Genomic DNA, 241 nt, shown 5'->3' with positions numbered 1-241 from the left:
ATCCCCGGGCGCTGCCAGCCAAGGAACCCATCCATCCATCCCCCTCCCCAGAGTGATGACCCTCTCTGCCTTTCAGATCACGTCGTCTGTGAAGAGGAGTGCAAATACGCCATGCTGGCACTGAACTGCGTCTGCCCCGCCACCTCCACCCTCATCACGCTGCTGGTCCACACCTCCCGTGGCCAGTGAGTGCTGCCCACACGCTGCCCTGCCTCCCCCCCCCCTCCCTGCACATGACCTG

The 241-nt window shown here is 64.3% G+C and overlaps 1 protein-coding gene across 1 annotated transcript in view; it reads left to right on the top strand.

The window, feature by feature from the left end:
• Positions 1 to 189, top strand: part of LOC103774503 (potassium channel subfamily T member 1) — a 9273-nt gene extending 9084 nt beyond the window's left edge. The window contains exon 14 of the mRNA XM_008941915.1: positions 77 to 189. Within this exon, the coding sequence (XP_008940163.1) occupies positions 77 to 189 (113 nt within the window). The remainder of the gene's footprint in view (positions 1 to 76) is intronic.
• The last annotated feature ends 52 nt before the right edge of the window (positions 190 to 241 follow it).

This window comes from Merops nubicus, unplaced genomic scaffold (assembly GCF_000691845.1).
Source record: "Merops nubicus isolate BGI_N331 unplaced genomic scaffold, ASM69184v1 scaffold32036, whole genome shotgun sequence".
Taxonomy (NCBI): Eukaryota; Metazoa; Chordata; class Aves; order Coraciiformes; family Meropidae; genus Merops; species Merops nubicus.
This window is presented reverse-complemented; position numbering and strand designations above follow the sequence as displayed.